The sequence below is a fragment of the Polistes fuscatus genome, unplaced genomic scaffold (assembly GCF_010416935.1).
Source record: "Polistes fuscatus isolate 324 unplaced genomic scaffold, CU_Pfus_HIC Scaffold2, whole genome shotgun sequence".
Lineage (NCBI taxonomy): Eukaryota > Metazoa > Arthropoda > Insecta > Hymenoptera > Vespidae > Polistes > Polistes fuscatus.
In genome coordinates, this window is record NW_025113096.1 from 17,361,414 (window position 1) to 17,381,682 (window position 20,269).

Genomic DNA, 20,269 nt, shown 5'->3' on the forward strand with positions numbered 1-20,269 from the left:
GTCATCATATCACAAAGTTTACCCTTTTGAAATTAGTATTGTTATTTTGTTGATTCGTGAACATCGCAGAACGTTAACATTGGCCGTTGTCGTGCTCATTAGCCAAAATGTTATTCCCACGCAACGATGCACAGCGAGCTAATTAGAACGAATTACCCAGGTTTACGTTCGCGAACCAGTGAGTTCACTGAGTTCACGTATGTTCCATCTAGTATACATCTATGTATATGTATCCGCGTATTTTATTCGCATATGTATATATATATGTATATAAAAGTATTTTCAATGAAAAAAAAAAAAAAAAAAAAAAAAAAAAAAAGAAAAAAAATCTTATGCACTTGATTGATACTTTCTTAAATAAAAATTTAATTAAATCCATATCTCCGTAAACGAGAATTATTTTTATTCTACAAATAAATTTTCAATAAACATTATAACCGTTGTTCGCGTATATTTTAAAAAGTGTAATAATAAATATTGTTTTTCTTTTGCGTACAAGTCTAATTTTAATTACGTATATTAATTAACTTTTGTATCAATTCTTATTAACTTTCGGCAAGAATTATTAATGAATAAATAAATAAATAAATAAATAAATCTAAAAAAAAATTATATATTTATTTTCTGCATTGTATATGATATGCATTGCATTTTATACATTGGATATAACAATTGTATATAAAATCTAACTTTACATATAAAAGGGTTGGTAGAAAAGTTTCGAGCTTCGACAAAAAAAAAGAAACTTCCTTTTTTTTATTTTTTATTTTTTTTTCTAATAAGAGTAAGTTTGGCCGAACAACAAAATTATTTCTACGTTGGGTTCAAATTTGTTTAACCCATCCAACTAAAAAAAAAATGCAAATTTCCAATTAATCAATTTAAAATAAATTGAACATTAACTGCGCGAAATAAATTCAAAATTACTTTTTTTCTTTTTTTTTTTTTCAAATTTTCAAATTGATTTTCTTTTTTTAATCTTTTTAATTATTTTGTCTATCGATTAAATAACTGATCGATCGATTGATCGGTAAAGAGGAACGTAAGAACAATTTAGATTGGTTAGTCTCACGATAATTGAAAGAAATTTTTACAAGAAGGTTTCGAGTGCCGTTTCGAGTAATGGGATTAAGAACGTTTAACGAAACGATGCTGAAGAGCTTCTAAATAAATTCCGGCAATTAGAATGAAAGCTCTTACAATTAGATCGAAGACTCCTCACTGGATTATCTTAATCTCAACTATCTCTTTCCGCGTTCATCGTAAACAAAACAAAATATATTCAATCTATTATAAACGAGTTGAAAAGTTTTGTGTGTGCATCGATAAATAAATATATAAAACTTTTATTTTCAAATTTAATGCGAATTTATAATCGAGAAAAAGATATTCTTCTCTATGTTGGACTCAAAACTTTTCAATCCACCTGATCTATATACATATTTTACATACATTTTACATATATTTATACAATTTTTACTATAAAAAAAAATTTACGAAAAAAATGTTTAGAAATAAATAAATAATTCATTTATTCAAACAAAAATCACCTAAGAAATTACTGTTTCGACAAAAACGAAATTACAGTTATGTATTTAGTTTTTTTTATTTTATTTTTTTAAATTCATTTAAGGGGTTATACGCAGGTAGAATTTTCAAAAAATCGATCTTTTTTTTTGCATTTTCGGAATGTACATATATTTAAGTATATTCTCTGAAAATTTCAAATTGATCCGGCAAATATTCTTCACTCCATGTAAGCTGCAAACAAAAATTTTTAACTTTGTGTAAACTTTGTGTAACTTTGTGTAAAAAATTCTCTTTGAAACTTTAAACGCGTTTTTCTCAAAACAATATTTTCAAAGTCGGTGCCATCGATTTCTCAGAAATAGCTCAACCGACTGGTCTTAAATTTTTACACAATCTTCTTAGATATATTCCTCAGGTATTAAACGAAGGAATAGGATTTAAAAAAATTTTTACTATTTTTTTTTAACAATTTAGAGCGAAAATTTCAGTCAAAAACGAAACATTTTTTTCAAATAGAGGCCATTTTATCAAAAATCAAAAATTTTATTATTCCTTCGTTCAATACCTGCAATTATCTATCCTTTAAAAGAATCCACTATATTTTTTGATATCAGATAATCCAAACCGCTGAAATGGAGGGCACCGCCAAGCGCCTTTTTTTAGAGGACGTTCAGGAAATCATCTATAGGAGCAGTGCACATTAATATTTTTACATGATCGACGCGCTATTGTATTCTTAAAAGTAGGCTCTATTTGAATTACCATCACTTATAATTGATAAGTTAAAACTTTTTCTATAAAAAATTTATAAAAAGACGTCTTTTTTGAGCCTCGCAACTACGTATAACCCCTTAAGATCTGTGTATGATTTATATATATATTTATATATATATATATATATATATAAATATATGTATATGTTCCATATTGTCTATACGTGTGTATAACACACGTTTGTCCATGTGATAATAGAAATAGACATTAGTCTTGTTTCGTTAATTTAAAAAAAAACAACATAGATAGGAAATAATAAATAAACAATAATAGGAAGTATCTTGGTCGAATCGAATGTGATAAATTTTAGAAATGGTTTTGCTAGATTTGCCCTAAGGCACGTAGAGGATAAACGTGAGTTGCGTACCATAGAGTTGAAGACAATCGATAAGTCGCGATATATCCGTACGAAGAGTGAATTTTCACTTTTTCACGACTCCTGTCTATATGTACAATACATACAGAAATATATGATAACATACTACGCATAGTACAACTACATGTATATAATCGTAAGAAGGAAAACATATTTTCTGGTCAAACTTTTAGAACGTAACCACTCTACTAAAAAAAAAAAATAAAAATAAAAAAAAAATATATATATATATATATAACTATAAATAATCGAACGAAGGGAAACATTTTCTGGTAAAACTTTGACGGTATAACTTCTCCAAAGAAAAAAATAAATTATAAAAAGAATACACAGGGTGTTTTTTTTTAACTGATATTACAAACGAATAGATGATGATTTTACATTTAAAAAAAAAAAAAACTTACAATAAATCGAAAATGTAGAATAAAATGTGTACATAACAGACTTCGTTTTGGAGATAAATAAGTTTACAAATTTGTCGATTAATATTCTGTTGTGTATAATAATTATATAAATCTTTTATTTCTCAAAGATTTACGTAGAAATTCGAGACTTATGACAGGTAATGTATTATATATAATCGAATGAAGGAAAAGATATTTTCTGTTAAAACTTGAAGAACCTAACCTCTCGAAAAAGTAATAAAATAAAATTGAAATGTGTTGGATGCGAATAACAGCTGACCATAGCAACAGAGTAATGGCAAGTTAGTATATATATATATTTACAAGTTTCTATCTTCTACGTACCGTATCAAGTCTAAAGGAGATTTCTTGGCAGCACGTGCGCGCTATACGTCTATCGTCAGGTCGTATATATCGAGCTTCTAGCTGCTGATCATCGTCGCGAAAATTCTCGGAAATGGCAAGTGTATTGCAAAGAGTTTCCTCCTTCATACGATTCTCTCCATTTATCTATATATATATATATATATATATCTTACTTTTTACTTTGTTTTCTTTGATTTCGTACAACATTACTCGAACGACAAGCGTTATTTATTATTATATCTCAATCGTTTGAATGTGAAAACTTTCGATTGACGAGAAACAAAATGAGAATCGACATTTAAAGCGGATAATTTGAATTGTAAACAGTCATGTTGCGATTGGTGAATATAACAACAAGTGAATGAGATGAAAAGATAGAAAAATGTCGACTCCATTTTAAGCGGCTAATTTGAATTTTGATGAAAATCGCGCGATTGGTTAAGTATGATTTGAATGTGAGAAAAATCACGTGACTAGTTGAGAATACAATGAAAACAATGAGAGGAGTAATGTAAGAAAAATAAGAAATGTTTGACTTACTCTTGGATGCAGGAGAAGATGTGGTCCCAGAATCCGAGCTGGCAGTAATCAGCCTCGCAACGACATTATTCTCGTTCTCAAAAAAGACAGCGACTTTATCGCAATTGGTCTCATTTTTCGAACGGTCGAGGGAACGCGGTAAACGCAATAGAACGGCGTCGACGTAACCGCCGAATAAAATCCCAAGGAGGAGGAGAAGAAGCGGTGCCGGTAAAGCACGCCCTACGTCCTGCCTCCTCACCGTTATTATTTTCATTTTGCCAAAATGGCACCGCGACGCGCGCGGTGAGCTTACACTTAGCCGAAGAAAAAGATGGAAAGTATTTAATCGGGTTCTGCGAGAACAAGATAGAGAGGGAGAAAGAGACAGATGCGATTAAAATTCGCCAACAAGCGTCGCGTTCGTCTTCTCTTACTTTTTACAAATTTTATTTCCTTCCTCCCCTTTTCTTCTTCGCTTCTTATTTCTTTTTATCTTCCTCGAACGTTCACCTTCTCCTTCTCTACTCCTTCTCTACTCCTTTTTCTACTCCTTCTCTCCCTCTTATAACTTCTCTTATTATTTATCGTTGTCGTATTTTTCTCTACTTATTTTTTTTCTCAATTAAATTGTCTTCCTTTCTCAATTTGACCGCGTTGTCAAGCGACGACGATGAACTCGCTACGTCGGCGAGTACGAAAAGGACCACGATCGCTATCGAGAAAACGATGATCATCCAAAGTCGCATCCGACGACAACATTTGGATTATCGTGGAAAGCACCGTGTCACGGATAATAGTACCACATGCACGCGCGGCGTTCACACCGGAGAGCCGAATCGAGCCGAGCCAAAGACCTCGGCTACTGCCGGCCAATAGTCGGCAAATATACACGACCGACTAATGTCGAGCTTTAAAGACGTCCACCTACACGATGACAAACACGAGCTATTCTTATTGCTATTTATTACTACTAATCTGTTGACGATGATGGACGAATACGAGACCACCGTTGAGAAACGACACGATCAAAGTCCCGGTATACACTGACGAGAGACCCACGCACACCCGCACACATATATGCACGGGGACGCGACACGCGCCTCGCGGATCGCTCGATGCGACTGACCACCATGCCGACAGCGTCCCGTGCCGAGAGCGCGCCGCCGAACCGAACCCTTTCGAACTTTGCCGAAGTTTTCCGAGGTATTAAACAACCTGTGCCATCTACCCTTGCTCGTACGAATTATTACTATTTGAATTTCTGACGTATCGTATGTTAAAATAACAAATTTATTTTTTCATTGTTACATTATGTTTATATTAAAAAAAAAAAGAAAATCAACGTTCTAATAAATTTAAAAGCGTTAATTTTCGTACAATGTGATATATGTTAGGATAGGTTAAGAATATGTATGAAAATATATGTATTAAATTAATCTTTTTGAATGAATGTAATCTGTCTTCTCGTTTGATTCACTTGCCAAACATCTAATCTTTCGTATTCTTCTATGCATTCGTTCACTTGATCAGGCTTAAATCCTTTACTCGTACATCGTTCCAATATATCTGATACTTTAACGGTTTTATTGCCACTAGCTAATTCCAAAATAAGATAGTAGATCCTGTCAATAGGATTTCTTTGGGCATTGTTCGGTTTGGCTTCCGAATAATTGATCGAATGCTTCGACATTTCTACCAATCTGTTTGCTTCAGATACGTCCTCTTTTTCAACAGCATTCGCTAATCTGAGACGAGCTAATGCCGTTGCCAATCGTAGCACCGCTAATAAATTACGAGCAGAAGTAAAAGTTTGATCAACGCTATTACGTGACTCTCTTCTCATTTCCACATACGAATCTGCAACGATAATAAATATAAATATTTCAATTTTATAGTTCATTATTATGTTTAGTTTATTATGTATAGTTCATTATTATGTTCATTATTATGTTCATTATTATGTTATTAGTTATTCTCTAAAATATTACCCAATACTTACCGACAATGTATTCTGCTAAATCCTCAGGAATGGAAGGTTCCTTTATTTTACATAGATTAATATATTTCCGTATTAAATTCATGTTTAAGGCTTCAGTTTCGGTAGGTGGTTGAGAAGAATGTTGATGTACATAAGTTATGTGCTGTGCCAATCTATAAGATATAACGTATACATTTAATTAGCTATCGAATAATAATAACAACTAACACGGATATAAAGGAATAATTACTTTAAATCGTTACTTCTATCTGCACGATCTTGAATGAGCCACAATAAATCAAATCTCGATAACAAAGCAGCGGGAAGTTGAATGTTTTGTTCGATCGTTCTTTTACAATTATATCTGCCATAAGCAGGATTAGCAGCTGCCAAAATAGATACTCGAGCATTTAAACGTGCCATGATTCCAGCTTTTGCAATCGATATTGTTTGCTGTTCCATAACTTCGTGTATGGCAGTTCTATCAGCCTCCGCCATTTTATCAAATTCGTCAATACAACAAACTCCTTGATCGGCTAATACTAAAGCTCCACCTTCGAGTATCATTTGACCGGTCAAAGGATCTTTCATAACGGCTGCAGTCAAACCAACACCGGAAGATCCTCTTCCTGTAGTGTATTGAGATCTTGGTGCTAGACGTGTTATGAATGAAAGCAATTGAGATTTAGCGACACCTGGATCACCCATCAAACATATATTGATGTTGCCTATAGAAAATAAATAAAATTATTATCCTCCTTATTATACAAATTAATTAACATACGAAATATATTTACCTCTAATTTTAATATCACCCCTCTTTTTATCCGTACCACCCACAAGAAGCAGCAGTAAAGCTTTCTTGACGTCTTCCAATCCATAAATTTCTGGTGCCAAAGATGTGGCTAATTTACTATAAAAATCATCTTGCGACAATAATGCCAATTCTTCATCCGTCAACTGAGCACTACTGTCATCTATGGTTTGCGAATTTGTACAACACACGATCCTCTAAAATATAAATTTAAATTAGTATCTTTCAAATTCAGAAAAAGAGAAAAATCATTAATTGAATGAATAGTAAATTTTCATACATGTGCATCCAAGTACGTATCACTTAAAAGTGCAGAACCACCTCTAGGGTTAAATCCAGTCTTTACTAAGGGTAAAAAGATTCCTGTAATGGTTACATGATCTCCTGGTAAACATTGTCGTGTAGTTTCTCCTCTGCAAAAGATCGTTATCGATCTAGGAATATGACCAACTGGAACTTGATCGCTCTGAAATAAATTTGATTAATTGATCTATTTATCAAAACAATATAAATTATCATGAAAATATCTTACATGTTCTTGCAGTTTAATTTCTTGAAATTTAATAAACTTGGATCCTTTAGTTTGCATATACAATCTGCCACCTGCTTTATTTACACGACAATCATCGCTAGGACACATTCTTAGCGGCATAAAAGTAAGCGATTGTACCTACAATTTGAATAAATGTTATTATCACAATAATAAAAAATATTTTAGTATAAATATTAGGAAATTTTATTGAATATACCGGTTGATATGTTTCTGCACCGCATTGGTCACAAGTATAAGTAGCAACGACCATCATAGGCTTTACTTCAGTGGATCGAGTAACGATACCTCTAACCGTTACCAATTTTCCTATCTTATCAGCTTTTATTTCTCTAACGGAAAAAGCTTTAGCATCATTGAAATCCTTGAAATATATTTCACTGTAATATAATGTAAAAATATGATTAAAATTTAGTAAATAATAATTTAAAAATTAAACACAATTTTATAACTTACAAACGTCGCATAAGCTCTGGAGCGTATTTGTTCCTAGGATCTCGTTGATCACCGGGATGTCTGTTACGAGTTTCTATCAACAACCGATGCTCAATGTACACATCCAATGCATCTTTAGGTGGTACAGGTTTCTCTTTAAAATCTGGTAGAATTTCTTGAACAAGCTGAAAAGGTCGAATTGTTCAAGTAGAATATAACAAATAAAATAGAAATATCGCAGACTATATACATACCTCTAATAAAATGTTAACATATCTTCGTGTATTATTTGTAATAGCAAAAGCCAATTCATCATCAAACTCATTTACATCATCTAATTCAATAATGAGAGCTATCTGTTCACGATGAGCAAGTTTGGTAAGTTGTTGTCTATACTTAAATACTTTGTCGCCGCTTTTATCATCCATAACCATAAATTCAGTTAAGAATGTTTTCAGTTGTTCTACGATAATAAATATACTAATAGAATTAATAAAATGTTTTATATATTATATACATGTATACAGTAACAAATAATAAAAATATATAGATTTCTATGGTTAGAAATTAATTGACATTAATGATAATTTAAAATGTACCTTTATCCTTGACATAATCTCTCGATGCTTTTTTTGGTCCCATTTTTAAAATGATATAAATAAGACTTCAATATTTTTAATTATTATTTGAAAAGAATTTTTAGTAAATTAAAGTAAACAATTCATGAAACTATCACAGTGTTTATTCCCGCCTAAATTTTACCGTACATTTCTTACGCATGCTTGGGTCACATGCATTTATCATTGGTCGGTAAAGTTGCACATAAATAGCCAATCTAACCTTATTTATATCAATCAAAGATCACATGTTCGTGTCGAGTTACATCTGTTTGTTTTTAATAAAATAAAAATATGGGCAAGGCTAAGAAAATTAAAGTATCTGCAGGAGAAAAAAGATCCAAAGTAGGATTAGCGGAGCAAATAGAAGGAGAGAAGATTGTTATAACAAAAAATAGACAAAAAAATAGAAATCGCAATGAAGACGACGAAGAGGTTATATTGCATCTTGTTATTTTGTATATATTAGCAAAGAAAGAATTATAAGAATATGTGTAAAATATTTTATTTTATAATTTTTTCAGTATGTCGATTCTACTCTTACCAAAAAAATCTTGCTGCAAGCAAGGAAACAACAAATGGAAATTGAAGAAGAGAACAATGAGGGTCAGGTACCAAATTCTATGAAAAAACCATTGACAAAACTTGGAGTTGACTTTAGTGATGATGAAAAGGAATCCAGTGATGATGATGTTGGAGATACTTATTATTTTGAAAACTTTGAGGTCAATGAAGAAGATGAACGTGCATTGGAAAAATTTATGACTAAAGATCCAGTACCGATGAGGACATTAGCCGATATTATTATGGAAAAATTAACAGAGAAAAAAACAGAAATAGAAACTCAATTTTCTGATGCGGGTACCTTGCAAATGCAAGAATTAGATCCAAGAGTTAAAGTAATGTATCAAGGAGTCAGAGACGTATTGGCTAAATATCGTAGCGGTAAATTACCAAAAGCTTTTAAAATAATTCCGACTTTAAGAAACTGGGAACAAATTCTTTACATCACTGAACCACCTAGATGGTCTGCCGCAGCCATGTATCAAGCAACAAGAATCTTCGCATCTAATCTTAAAGAAAAAATGGCCCAAAGATTTTTTAATCTTGTTCTCTTACCACGTATTAGGGATGATTTAGCAGAATACAAAAAACTTAATTTTCATTTGTATCAGGCATTGAGAAAAGCCTTGTTTAAGCCTGCTGGTTTTATGAAAGGAATTTTACTTCCTCTTTTAGAATCTGGTACATGTACGCTAAGAGAAGCAGTTATTATCAGCTCGGTGATAGCTAAAAATTCTATTCCAATGTTACATTCGTCTGCAGCGATGTTAAAAATCGCAGAAATGGATTATACCGGTGCTAACAGTATTTTTCTGAGAGTATTTTTAGACAAAAAATATGCACTTCCCTACAGAGTAGTAGATGGTCTCGTGTTTCACTTTTTAAGGTAAAGTATTATTATTAGTAATAAATTATATATTAAATAAACGATTAAATTACCTAATGGTAAATATTTATAAAATCATACTTTAGATTTGAAAGGGATAAAAGAGAATTACCAGTACTATGGCATCAAGCATTTTTGACCTTCGTACAACGTTACAAAAGTGACATAAGTTCAGAACAAAAAGAAGCCTTGTTAAATTTATTAAAAAAACAATCGCATCATACTATTACACCTGAAATACGAAGAGAATTACAAAATGCAAAATGCAGAGACGTAGAAATGACTGAACCTACTACAGAGCCTATGAAAAGGGTAGAGGTAGAAACTATGTCATATTAAGATTAAATTAATTTTATCTGATATTACAATACATCTAATAAACATTGTATAAAAATTTATTAACATAATAAAATTTATATAATAATAAATATTTATTTTTTATCTTTAAAAGAATTTTTGTTAAAAGAATTATTTAAAAAATTCAAATATTTGTGACATAACATTAAAAACAACACGTATTTAAATCTCTAAAAAATGATCTATCAAAATCTTGATAGATAAAAAATAGCTTACAATATTGAAAATTTTAGTATAACGAGCTATTATAAAATATTGTTGAGAAACAATTATTAGATGTAGTCGTAGATTAAAAGACATTTTTAATTCATAATTGGTATTAGTTGATTACAGAGCCTATACATTCGGAAGGAGTTATAGAAAGATATTGCTTTGTTTTACAATATACATATATCGTTATAAATAATTTCAATAGAAAACAATGATTGAAATTACAATATGTTTTTTTCCATTCTGTCGCTTTAAAAAATATTACACATCATTTACATTACATTATAAAAACAAGAATTGTTTTTAAAATCGCTAACAATAGTTTTATACAACCAGTCTCCAACAATTTAAAATATAGATATGTAACTATCGATAATAAGACAATGTTACAGGAAAATAATGATTACAATACGCATTATAAAATAGATTATATAATAACATCCTGGCTTAGCAGTTTTATAAGTTTTAGGAATAACTTTGATAGGAATGCAAGTACTATATAACCTATTATTACAGTCTCAAATTATTTATAATATGTAACCTAGTATAATTCATTTTTTTTTAAAAAAGCTAGTAATACTTTTAGATCCAATGGCTGCTTTTTGTCTAGAGAGTTCCTTCTTACTCATAGCTGGATTTTTCGGAGGCTAAAGTAATATATAAATAATAAATTATGCATATATATGCATTAAATATACAAAAACCTATTTTTATCGATAACAAACCTTTTCTGGTTTAGACAAATCCAAAGCTTTGGTACGTGGAGTTACATCTTCTTCTGAAGTATCTCTTTTAAATTTCTTATCTTCCGATACTTCTTTGGGACTAATCAATTTACGCTTTTTTTCTACTTCATCTGGTATATTTAAATATTGTGCTAATTTTTTTGCTATGTCATCAGCCAAATATTCGGATACTATACCATGTGCATATTTCAAATATTCTGAAATATTAAAGAAATTTGTAAATAAATTCATTCATTCATCCCTTTCTTATGGTTCTTTTTTTATTAGATGAAGAAAGTTCCTACCTAAATCAGTACCACTTTCATATTTAGTATTTTTAACATAGGTAGCACTTAAAGCGCCCTGTGATACATGAATACTTTTTTGTTTTAAAACTTCAGCTACTCTCTCTACTTTCTTTTTCAACCAATTTAATGTTTTTTCTTCGTTGTACTTGAAAGCTTGAAGAGATTCATCGCCTTTACGATCAGCAACCAAAGACAACTTTAAGTTCTGGCAATGAGCTAAGCGAGGCGTTTCCGGATAATCCTCGTCCCATAAACATTGGTCGAGAGGTTGTATTTGCAATGACTAAAATAACATACATATAATATAATATAATAACTAATTAGTACAAAATTATATATTCCTACTTAATTCTTATCTCTTCAATAAAATCACCTTTCTTAGATACGGTAAAACTAGAAAGATTGGATCGATAGGAGTGGAAAGATGCATTTTTCCATCAGACTTAACATTATCATCTATAAACCACGACCTTTTGTTTTCATCAAATGCTAAAACCTCTTGTACGGTAAGATCACCAGGGCTGAAGACAAACATAGCCGGCTGACTCGACGCAGGGTGTCTAAGTTTGACTACGTTTGGCAAATTTCCATCTTTGCCCTCTAAACTATCTCCTAAAATATATGACAAAGTAACGAAATCTTATATAATTTGTGCTCAATTGTAAACATTATTTTACTCTTAATTTAAAAAAACAACATACAAGAAACCGTAATACATAATAATATTATTTACTTAAACTAACCTTTCATAAGAAAGACCCAAGTGTTGGTAGTCGAATTCAAGTTATTCGTTTTAACATATTTTTTCGGCGATGCTTTTATGCGCGGCATTATATCAATTATTAAACGGACACACGTTAATTTTGAAGATTAAATATATTCACTGAGAATAATAGTTTCTTTTTCTCTCTCTATCTCTCTCTCTCTCTCTTTCTCTCTTTCTCTCTCTCTATCTTTCTCTTTTCTTTTTCCTGTCGTTTATTATTTCTAAATTAATATTCAACAAAAAATACTATTTCAATGGTTAGCCATTTTTGACAATTAACCAGGGCGTTAACTCTTTATTGTTTGGCGTTGTTATATTTAATTTTAATATAATGTCACTTTTTGTGATATAACTCATTACACGCGACATTTCGTCTGGATCAGTGTAAGCAACATTTGAAATTTCGACGCGCGGTCGTCGGATGTGTTACAGACGATCTGCGATCAGAGAAAAGTAGTGGCGCGTTATTGAGCCATGTTTCAAATTGTAATCCTTACATCGAACTCTAGTGTAGAACACGTTAACTAGATACACTTTTTCTTTTTGGGCTTTTGATAATAGATTATATTCCAAGATATGAAGTAAAAAGAAAATGGACTACAAAAAAATCCTTCTCCTTCTTCTCCTCGCTCCTTCCATAGAAAAAAAAAATGTCCTCCCTTACTTTTTCATAGAAAATATCATTTTTATAATTATACGATGTTTTTGAAACTGTACTTAAAAAACTTTATATTTATTATTAACCGTTCAAATATTTATGATTTCGATTAGTTTGACAAAAAAATATTCGCCCGATCGAAGTTATGAAGGATTTTAATACGACGTAGTTAAAAGATATCGTTGACGCGAGGCGGTGCACGTCCGCCATTTGTTACCGCGAAATTTGAATAGTCGAATGTTGAACGTGCATTTAATAATATTGTTTGATTTCACTCACCTGTTTTTTTAGACGTACGAAATAAAAATAAAACGAGTTCAATTGCATGTGTCTTTCTTTTCACATTGTATATAATATTCATATTATATGTATATATAGTGAGTCAGTATTAATGATCTATATATTGTTTACTATATAAGATTAAATGATGAAAGAATCGGTGAATGAAACGCATTCAACCATATTTAACCGCTTTAAATGGTAAATATTTGAGTTATCGTTAATACAGTAGGCGGACGTCACTGATGACATTTTATTTCAAGAGAACTACCCACGGAAATCCAATATCGAGAGTAATCTTGTACGATCGAGCAGCTCGACCTAAATACCACGTCATTTAAATCAGAATAGAGACACGCGCGCGTTTTATATACACACTTAAAGAAGACATATATATTTGCATGTATCGTACGGGGTCACTGCAAGAATGATTCTCGTAACTTGAAATTTTTATCACAAATATACGAGCATACTTTTATTTAAGAAATAAAGATGAAGGGTTTTTTTCGAGACTCAAAACTTTTCAACCAACCCTCGGCATACACAAAAATCTTTCTTGCAATTTTTTCTTTCTTTTCTATTTATTTATTTATTAAGCAAAAAGAATTCACAGAGAAACCTCTGACGCAAGAGACATTATTTTTAATCCCTATCAGTCCACGCGTATCTTATTTGTTTAATTATTATAATTTTATTTCTTTTTTATTTCTTTGTTTGAAATATTTTTTTAATGAGAGCTACGTAAATCGGGAACGACTGAATCTGTAGAGATAAATGTGTCATTAGTGGAAGTGATGAAGTTTTATTTACAAATCAAGGCATTATTGTTAATCTTGTTTACATGCATACACATATCTTTCACTCTGCGCGTGATTTCTTTTTTTTTTTACTTTTTCTGTATTTATTTATTTTCCATTTTGCTCATTCTCGCTTTATTTTTGTTTGTTTACTTTTATTTTTTTATTCTTCTATTTTTAACCCACTTTTATCGCTACCCACCCCTTGCACAACACACACATTCATACATTCGTGCACATATACGCTTTCACTCTCATCTTATTCTCTCTATCTCACTCTATCTTTCTCTTTAACTCTCATTCAATATTCATGTATGTCTGTGTATGTATATATTCGTATCCTGTGTATGTTTTTGTGTGTGTGTTCATATATAATATATTTATATTTATATTTATATTTATATTTATATTTATATTTATATATATTTCTCTTTTTTCTTTCTCACTCTTATCGCATTTAAAACACAACGCTCTGATTTCGTTTAAAAATTCCTTGTTGTTTGTTTGTTTGCTTTTTTTTTCTCTTTTCTTCTCCTTTATGACAATTTTGTACAGTACATAGCAATATATATAATAATTATAAGATATTTAAAGAGGCGCAAAAAAGCGTAAGCGCCATATTTGGAGACCTTGTCTTTGTATACGCGCATGTGTGTGTGTGTGTATCTATGTATGTGTGTGTGTCATTGCTATTTTTCTTACGAAAAGTAGTTCAGCGTATATAAAAAGTTACGAATTTATTAATTAACGGACTCCTAAAACCCGTACGCGATATTTTTTTTCATTGCAATTGATTCTTCTCTTATTTTTCTTTTTTATTCATTTTTATTTTTTTTTTCCCTTTTCTAAACGCATGCACGTGGCCACATCATATCACATCACATCACACCACACCACAATACAACACCCATCACACTCTACGTCACAAACGTCCACGTATCTCCTTTCGTTTTTCATTTCACACATCTCTTTTTTTTTCTTTTTATATAATATTCTTCTTTTTTCTAATTCTTTTTACAATGTTATATATCGATTCATTTATTAACACACGTTTACGCATAAGCCCGTGTGTCTCTTCTCGAAATAACGCTTAAGCACGGAGAAAATTATTGGCTTTAATATAACTTCGACTATTTTTATCTCTCTCAAACAATCTATCGATACGTTTAGCAACGTAAAGCAAGTTTTGTCGTAATTGTTGTTTTAATTTTTCGTTAAATATGAATAAACGAAAATTATTATTTTAAGCATTTTTTATTCTAAGCCAACGCGCGAATTACAGATAAATTATTTCATTATTCGCGTTAGATTGTTGTGCTTCCTCGTGCAAAAGGAAAACAAAATTTATAAAAATGTTACATCCTTCGTTATTCGTTTGATAGATTTTTTTTTTGAATAAAATATTACACCGATAAAACAAGAAAGAGAGGGAGAGAAAGAGAGAGAGAGAGAGAGAGAGAGAGAAAGAGAGAGGGAGAGGGAGAGAGAGAGAGAGAGAGAGAGAAAGAGAGAGAGAGAGAGAGAGAGAGAGAGAGAGAGAGAGAGACTATCGAGATATAAAAAATATTTCGTAAGACGTTACGCGATCTATGTTTAAAAGGCTTATCAAGAAAAACGATACACAGACATGATATTATGATGAAGATCGCGATAACAGATAATTCGACTATCTCGTAACATGTCAGAATAATCGCTGATATAATATATAGATATATATGAGTAGTGATCTAACAATAAACCATTTAAGATATCAAAAAACGTATTTTGTAAGAAGCTTTTTTTAAAATTCTCAAATTACATATATGAAAAAAATTATTCTTCAAGAACAAATCTACTAAGGTATTTTTTATTATTGTCATAAAAAAATAAGAACCTATATTTTTTGGAGATCATTCACATCGGGCAATTAAATTTTTCAATTCATTCTAGGTAATTCATATTTAGATTTTCATCTAATATTCTGGACATTTTATGTAATTGAATTTTTACAAATAATTCAAATTCTGGTTTACAATTAGATCACTATCATAATCATTGGCTTTTTCGTATATACATGTAAATATATATATTCATTTATTTTTCGAATTAATGGCATATAATTTTCTCCGCGCTCGTATTACTTAAATATTTGTGATAATCAAAGTACTCGAGTATTCGAAATATTCGCGCGCAAACTCTAATAATGTTCGTTTATAATATAATTACATACAGACTCGTGATATAATACGTCGAGAAAACTCTTGTTTTACTCCAACATGTTACAAATATGTCACATGATCAAATATAAGGTAAAAATGAGTAAAAATTTTTTGTTCATTCTCTTATTTCGTTTCGCATTCCAACTAAGGAATCAATATATGTATATATATATACACATACATACATACATATATTTATATGTTTATTATTATTTATATGTTTATAGATGCAAGATGATAGTAAAATTGTAAAATTACTGGCAATAAAATTTTTATTTTATTTTTTTATTTTTAATGAAAAAATTCGCGTGCTATTTCACAATTGCCAGTTGCAATTCATTTTTTGTATTTATTTACGGAAGCACAAATTTCGCGTCTAAACGCTTTAATTAATTATTTATTTATTTATTTATTTCAATCTTTTGTTTCCTATATTTTTTCTTCAATTAAATCGAATTCAATAAGGAATTCGTTTTCATATGAAAAGTACGCAATTCTGAGTGCTTCGCTGCTGATTTTAATTTTATTGATTTATTTTATTATTTTATTTTTATTATTTTTCTTCTCTTATAGAATGTGATGGGAGACATAGAAGATATATAAAATTTGTCTTCGAAGCTTTCGACGACACTTATTCGATATATCAATTAACGTAAAAAAGACGAGTTCATCAGGTATTTGCTACATATTTGTACAGTTGTTTATCTTTTCTTTCTTCTTGTTTTATTTTATTATTTTTTTTTTTTAATTTTTTTCTTATGATTTTTCTTCTATTCTTTTATATAGTATATACACATATATATATATATATATATATATTTATATATATACATATGTATATTATTTGTATCGTTGGAAAATATCGTATTGAATATTTTCTTTAAAACGTTAAACACCTCGCATTCTCTTTTGGCATATTATACACACATATATATATATATATATTTTTTTTTCTTTTTTATTTATTTTATATATGTATACATATATATATATATATATATATATATATATATATATATATATTAAAGAAGTACAATAATTGTAAAACGTATCGCGCAGATTAAAAGTTCCATTTAGATAATTACGCTGATGTGCCGTGTATTTGTATGTGTATGTGTGTTTGTATGAATTCAAATAAATCGGCTCTCTTTTTTTATTTGCTCTATTGTACATATGTATATAACGCATATATCGATGAAAATATATGCGATATTTCCGTTACAAGATCTATGCATGATGTGTGTACGTGTATTGGCTTTCTATAGAGTCGTTTGGCTGGGCGTTATGGGATACGAGGCTATCGATATCTTCTTCACGAGAATAAAGTTTTTTATTTTCCCATACGCAAATACGAGACATCGAATCTCACATTAAAATTAAACAATAAAAATATAATATAATAATAAAGAATAAAGAGGTACTAAAAAAAAAGAGATAAAATTAACATCCGAAAGGAAAATAACAAAACGAAAAAATAATAAATTTCTTCTCCCCGTTTTCTTAAATTAAAAACAATACTTTGCGATTTAAAAAGAAACAGAGAGTTGATAGTTCGCGAGACAGAGAAACGATTTTTACAAGATTTGTTCACAAAATACAATTATTTTTTGTTTTCATCATTTGCATTTATACTGTATATACATTTATATATTCATCTCTCTCTTTCTTTCTCACTTTCATTCATTCATTCATTTTATTTCTCTCTCTCTCTCTCTCGTTTTCTGCATGTTTATACGTAATATAGAAAAAGTAAGAAAAAAAACATGTATACACATATATGTAAATATTTTATATACCAGGACAACGTAAAAAATTCGCGACCTTTCTTTTAACAATGTGTTCCACTTGAAGAATGAAATTTATTAAAAAAAACATTAGAAAAAGTCGTGAATTTTTAAAAATTGTTCTAGCATATATGTGTGTATATAAAAATATATACATATACATATATGTATAACTTAATCGCAGCATATATATTCAAAGTAAATATAAAAGCCTCAATGGAAGTGCGAAAGGATTGTTCTTTCTCTCTCTCTTTTGCGTGATACATTTAAAGTATTCCATTCTCTATCTTTCTCTTGAACATTACAGAAAGAAAATATTCTTCTTTCCTGTTAACTAATTGTAAGTACAAGTGTTTCACGGTATCTCGTTCTATTTTGCCGCACAACGCAAATCATATAATTAATAATAATAACATGAATATATCACATTCCAAATATTAAAAATTATATCAAACTCATACATCTTTCGCTCGTGCAAAATATTCTATTAAGAATCTGAAGAAGATTTTTTTTTATTCATTTGTACTATTTTATTATACGGATGATTTAATTAATGTTTAAAAAAAATTGTTATAAAAATAATTAAAATAATGGAGTTAAAGACGTGTTTAAAAAAATTCGCGTCTCTTTTAAATAATTCATTTAATATTGTTAGGAAGTTTTTTTTAGTTGATAAATATAGAAAAAGATTTAAGATTATACGAGCTTAAAAGAAGTACAATTTACAATAACTTTTTAATGTATATTTGTTCAATTATCTTTTCAATATAGCAAACAGATTTGACCATACTAGTTTAAAAAAATTACAATTTATAACAATTTTTCCGTCTATATATTTTTTCAAGTACGTATTGCATTATTAACATTAATACGATTGAAATTAACATTAATCCTCTTATAATTTACTATAAGGGCAAATGCATAACAGAATGGAAACGAATCCACTTATAACAGTCTATACTATTTCTTTTAAGCTTCGCTTATTATTGAAGGTTGTGTGTATATGTCTGTGTGTGTGTGTGTTGTTATTATTATTATCCAAGTATATACGTCCTTATATGCGAATAAAAAAACATTTCTAATTTTGTAAAAGCTTGTTCTACCTTTCGTGATCTTTTATAATATAATTATACACTATAAAAGGTAATCTAAATAAAAAAATTAAAAAGAAAAGAGATAAATTTATTACGTAATTCGTGTAATTAGATCATTACCAGACGAATTACACACACCTAACAGAATAATTTGATTTATTTTGTTTTACTTATGTTAAACCACATACACACGCGCACACTTTCATTTCAATATTTTATATCTTTATCGTAAAAAATTCTTCGCTCGAATTATTTTATTCCGTTAAGAGATTGTTGATAAATTTGGAAAAATTTTTTTTTTAAATAATAAGAATAAATTGCACAAGTAAAATGTATCAGCGAATTATTTTTATATAGCGATGTTAGATGATTTTTAAACACTGTATGTAATGCGCTCATGAATATACATATTATCATTTTAATCTGTTTACACAACTTTCCACACTTATGTAAACAAAATAAGTCGTTTGTAATTACGTAAAAAAAAAAAAGAAATAAAATAAATCAAAATCAAAATCTCACCATACTATTTTATTTAAAATACTTTTTTAATTTTTCTTTCCTTTTTACAATTTTTTTATGGAATATTGATTGTTTTGGAATTTTTCTCGAATTTTTAACAAAAAAAGTGTTAATACTATTAAATTTTAAAAGATATTATTACATACAGTGTATATTTATATATAAATATATGGAAAATATACAATTTTTATATATTTTTTTTTGTTTTTTTTTTCTATAATGAAAAATGCAACAAATTAATAAAAACAAATTTATCGTGTTTAAACTTTCTGTATACGTTTGATTGATTGATTGATCTTTTTTCTTTCTTTCTTTCTTTCCTTGATAATAATAAAATTATGAATTTATAATAAATGGTTAAGGTAAAAAAAAATATCGATCGATAAGAAAACATTCGTGTGACGGCAACAAATATAGAACATTATAAACAATATATATAGATGTATATATATATATATGTATATATATATATATATATATATATATATATAATACTTTAATCAAATGTGGACCAGTCACATGAAGGATGAATTAGACAATGATAATAATAATAATAGCATTAATAAAAGTAATCACAAAATGACAAAAATATAATAACATTAATGTAACAACTATGAGAAGATGGACAGATGAAAATCATGAGAAAGTGGGGTAAGGGGTAGAGGATGGCAAAGGTTTGAGAAGGTGGAGGAAAAAAAATATAATAACATAATAAAATCATAATTATAACGAGAATAAAAATTATAAGCAATGAT

General features: G+C 29.3%; 4 protein-coding genes across 4 annotated transcripts in view; 1 reads left to right on the forward strand and 3 right to left on the reverse strand.

The window, feature by feature from the left end:
- The window catches only part of LOC122516498 (division abnormally delayed protein), a gene marked incomplete in the record, with an annotated part of 90,732 nt that extends 85,632 nt beyond the window's left edge, over positions 1 to 5,100 (reverse strand). Inside the window, 1 exon segment of the mRNA XM_043634359.1 lies at positions 3,991 to 5,100. Within this exon segment, the coding sequence (XP_043490294.1) occupies positions 3,991 to 4,246 (256 nt within the window).
- A 281-nt stretch (positions 5,101 to 5,381) lies between these two features.
- LOC122516497 (DNA replication licensing factor Mcm7) lies at positions 5,382 to 8,526 on the reverse strand. The gene is made up of 10 exons (XM_043634358.1): positions 8,349 to 8,526; positions 8,004 to 8,212; positions 7,771 to 7,934; positions 7,514 to 7,694; positions 7,297 to 7,434; positions 7,045 to 7,230; positions 6,748 to 6,961; positions 6,201 to 6,678; positions 5,972 to 6,123; positions 5,382 to 5,829 (listed from the first exon to the last, which is right to left on the reverse strand). The coding sequence occupies exons 1-10, from the start codon at positions 8,389 to 8,391 to the stop codon at positions 5,405 to 5,407; spliced, it is 2,190 nt and encodes a 729-aa protein (XP_043490293.1). The 5' UTR covers positions 8,392 to 8,526; the 3' UTR covers positions 5,382 to 5,404.
- A 41-nt stretch (positions 8,527 to 8,567) lies between these two features.
- Positions 8,568 to 10,209, forward strand: LOC122516301 (bystin). The gene is made up of 3 exons (XM_043633992.1): positions 8,568 to 8,801; positions 8,891 to 9,816; positions 9,903 to 10,209. The coding sequence occupies exons 1-3, from the start codon at positions 8,661 to 8,663 to the stop codon at positions 10,153 to 10,155; spliced, it is 1,320 nt and encodes a 439-aa protein (XP_043489927.1). The 5' UTR covers positions 8,568 to 8,660; the 3' UTR covers positions 10,156 to 10,209.
- A 441-nt stretch (positions 10,210 to 10,650) lies between these two features.
- Positions 10,651 to 12,358, reverse strand: LOC122516302 (ribonuclease H2 subunit B). The gene is made up of 5 exons (XM_043633993.1): positions 12,160 to 12,358; positions 11,790 to 12,028; positions 11,414 to 11,699; positions 11,109 to 11,326; positions 10,651 to 11,030 (listed from the first exon to the last, which is right to left on the reverse strand). The coding sequence occupies exons 1-5, from the start codon at positions 12,245 to 12,247 to the stop codon at positions 10,935 to 10,937; spliced, it is 927 nt and encodes a 308-aa protein (XP_043489928.1). The 5' UTR covers positions 12,248 to 12,358; the 3' UTR covers positions 10,651 to 10,934.
- Between the last annotated feature and the right edge of the window lie 7,911 nt (positions 12,359 to 20,269).